Source organism: Etheostoma spectabile, unplaced genomic scaffold (assembly GCF_008692095.1).
Source record: "Etheostoma spectabile isolate EspeVRDwgs_2016 unplaced genomic scaffold, UIUC_Espe_1.0 scaffold273, whole genome shotgun sequence".
NCBI lineage: Eukaryota > Metazoa > Chordata > Actinopteri > Perciformes > Percidae > Etheostoma > Etheostoma spectabile.
Genome location: NW_022605577.1, coordinates 1224048 through 1227122, shown reverse-complemented (window position 1 = coordinate 1227122; position 3075 = coordinate 1224048). Strand labels below are relative to the sequence as shown.

The window sequence follows — 3075 nt, the reverse complement described above, 5'->3', positions numbered from 1 at the left end:
CGCTACTGCCAAGCGACGTGTAGTTACATTTTAATTTTTTACACAAAGGTGCAGGGCAGGCTGCCGCGTAGGGTCCGGCACAGACGCCGAGGGGTCTGCGGGGGTACAACGTTGATGCTACACACAACCATAAAACGCCCTTTAGTCATGACAGTTATGGATATATGGGGGGAGGGTACTCATAGTGCAATTTTTTTATTTTTTTAAACATGTTTTACATCTTGGAAGTGGAAATCTTCTCCCTGTTGGCAGAAGTTCATATTCAGGAAAATTGTCACTCCACTTTGATTTAAAGAGAACTTTTCCATTTTCTATTTTACAAACCTGGTATCCCTGGTCGCTGTTTCTTGGGGAAAAAGCCAGCGGCATGCAACAAATGCTTTACTGTTATGAAAAATAAGTGGATTTTCAACAAGAACAGCAATTACAATCAGCGCTGAACACAGATTTACTGTAAGTCGCATGACTAGCGCCATGGATACAACATGATCACACATAAGGTGTAGTGATGTAATGTGCAAATGTGTGTTTGTGTATTTACTGTAGGAGATGACCCATTCCTGGCCACCTCCTCTCACAGCCATACACACCCCCGGGAAGGCTGATCAGACCAAGTTCCCCATCCCGACTAAGGTTAGTATGTCTTTGTCCCGTCACATAACCCTTTCATTCATCAAGTAATATCAATCTGTTTACATTTACCCTCCCGTTATCCACCAATGTACCTTGTCCTTGGGTCAATTTTCTTTTTTTTTTTTAGATTATTTGTTTACACTTTTATTGAAGGTATCTACGTAGGAATGACACGACACTGTCATGAATGTGTCATAAACATTATAAACAGTCATAAATGTTTATGACATAAGCTAACGCTTCTTTTAATAAGTGTCATTTGGTTTCGTCAAGGCAAAGCAAGGCAGCTTTATTTGTAGGGCACATTTCAGCAACAGGGCAATTCAAAGTGCTTTACACAAAATCAGTTAAACAGATAAAACACAAGTATAAACAGTTAAAAGTAAAAACATTAAGACAGATAAAACCCTAACCCACTTGAGACTACCTTCACACTAATTAGTCAATTTTAGTGCTACCTTTCGTGATCACCCTCAGTGTCACTACCCTTCACGACTCTATTTTCAGAGACGTTGCCTTTTGTCTCCTTGGACTCTTCTTCACACTAATTAAGCCAATATAGTGCTGCCTTTCGTGTCTATTTTCGACACTACGCATTCGCACTTTTTCTTTAAAGTGTTACCCTTTGAGTCTTTCTTTCTCTGTATTACACAACTTTTGCGCTTATTCCTTTTCCTCAAATTATTGTAGGATAATTACAATTATTACAATTACTCCTTTTCCTTGTCGTGAAAAGTTTGGTGTCATTGCTGTGTCATGTCTTCATGAAAGTGTCATGTCACTCTTGTGTAGATACCTTCAAGAACAGTGTTGCCAATCATTTTTATTGACGTAAATGTTATGATCTGCTCTGACTACACCCTGTTTTCTTCATTTGAGTCAGTGAGTGGGAAAAAAAGATGTGAAAGTGTTGAAAAACCCTTACTTAAATTGCCACACTTCCTGTATTGGGGGCTAATTGTGGCACAAAACTGCAGTCTGTCACTGAGACTCTTCAGTCTGCTAATTAGATATGATTCATAAATTCAATGCGGCAGAGATTGCTGTGATAGAATCCGATTACCGTTGCCTCATCCTGCGCAGTGGCGCAAGTGACAGCCAATGAAATTACAATGAGGTTAATGAAGTAGCGCTTGTTTAATTCACCTCCCTACTGTGTGTCCAGAGCTGTGAGGAAGTGGACATAGAGTCTTGAAGAGAGCCATGTACAGAATTCTGCACTGTAGCTGTTATTATTTGCATATCAATTGTTTGGGTACCACTTTCACATTCACCAATTATGTTTTCCTCTGTGGGTGCTCATGGGCACACGCCCTTTAAAGTGCCCATATTATGAAAAAAATCCCTTTCTTGGATTTGGGGGCTTATGTTGTGTCTCTGGTGTGTCCACATGCAAAGACCCTTATGAGGTCATAAGGGGCAAGGTTACCTCCCCTTTCTCTGCTTTGCCCACCCAGAGAATTCGGCCCACCCATGAGAGAGAGAAAGAGAGAGAGAGACATGGCTTTCAAAGGAGCAAAGTGGCAGTTGGTCAAGGCCTCAGCCTCCACCTGCCCACCCCCCCCCCCCCCCCCCCCTCTTCTCAATTGCTACAGGTATAGAAATGGCACGTACTAAGAAAAACTCATTGTGGGACTGGCTCTAGTGGCCAGTCCCACAGCCACCAGGCTCTAGTGGCTGTAAAAAAATAAAAATAAATCCATCCATGGTGTTTTGAGTGAGATAAGGTTTCTGAGTGTCCTCTGCCTTCAGTCTCCAGGTGAGCTGTGAGGCAAATTCTGTGTTTTGGGACAATAAATCTAGATTATATAGCTGGCATGGTAGAGAAGGAAGAAGAACCTACATTAGGCCATAATACATGGAGATACAATATGTGGGCAAATATAGTTAGATAATCAGATAAATGAATAATTGAAATGTACATTTTTGTGATCTTTGTAAATATTTGTAAGATCTTTTGGAGTTTGGTTGGTGGTTAGTCGAGAATGAATTTGATGGGTGGGGTTGTGCTCGAAATTCCTGACCTTGGTATTTCTAGAATCCTGGCTACGGCCCTACAAATATGAATGTTTGATTATAATCTGTCAGTGATATTAAAATGAGTGAGGTGTTTTTTTTTTGGCCCTGGTGCTTCCACACGCATCCAATCTCGGCCAAAAAACTATCCATGCCGTTTGGAGTGGGATCCGGTTTCTGAATGTCCTCTGTCTTCAGTTTCCGGGTGAGCTGTTCAACATCTGCACGGCTTTCTACGTCACTAGCCGAGACGAGGTGGCTAACCGTAGCATGCTAGCTCGTTCTCAATGGCAAAACACTGCTACAACAGCCACTAGTTGACCATAATCTCCAAAAGAACTACTTCCTATCCCTGTTGTGCACGTATTCCACAAGTGGCCCTGGTTTAGAAGAAGTCTCCCAGCTAATCCTGCCTTGGACTGACCA

General features: G+C 41.8%; 1 protein-coding gene across 1 annotated transcript in view; it reads left to right on the top strand.

The window, feature by feature from the left end:
- The window catches only part of aff2 (AF4/FMR2 family, member 2), a 197518-nt gene that overhangs the window by 68581 nt on the left and 125862 nt on the right, over positions 1 to 3075 (top strand). Inside the window, 1 exon segment of the mRNA XM_032510839.1 lies at positions 547 to 633. Within this exon segment, the coding sequence (XP_032366730.1) occupies positions 547 to 633 (87 nt within the window).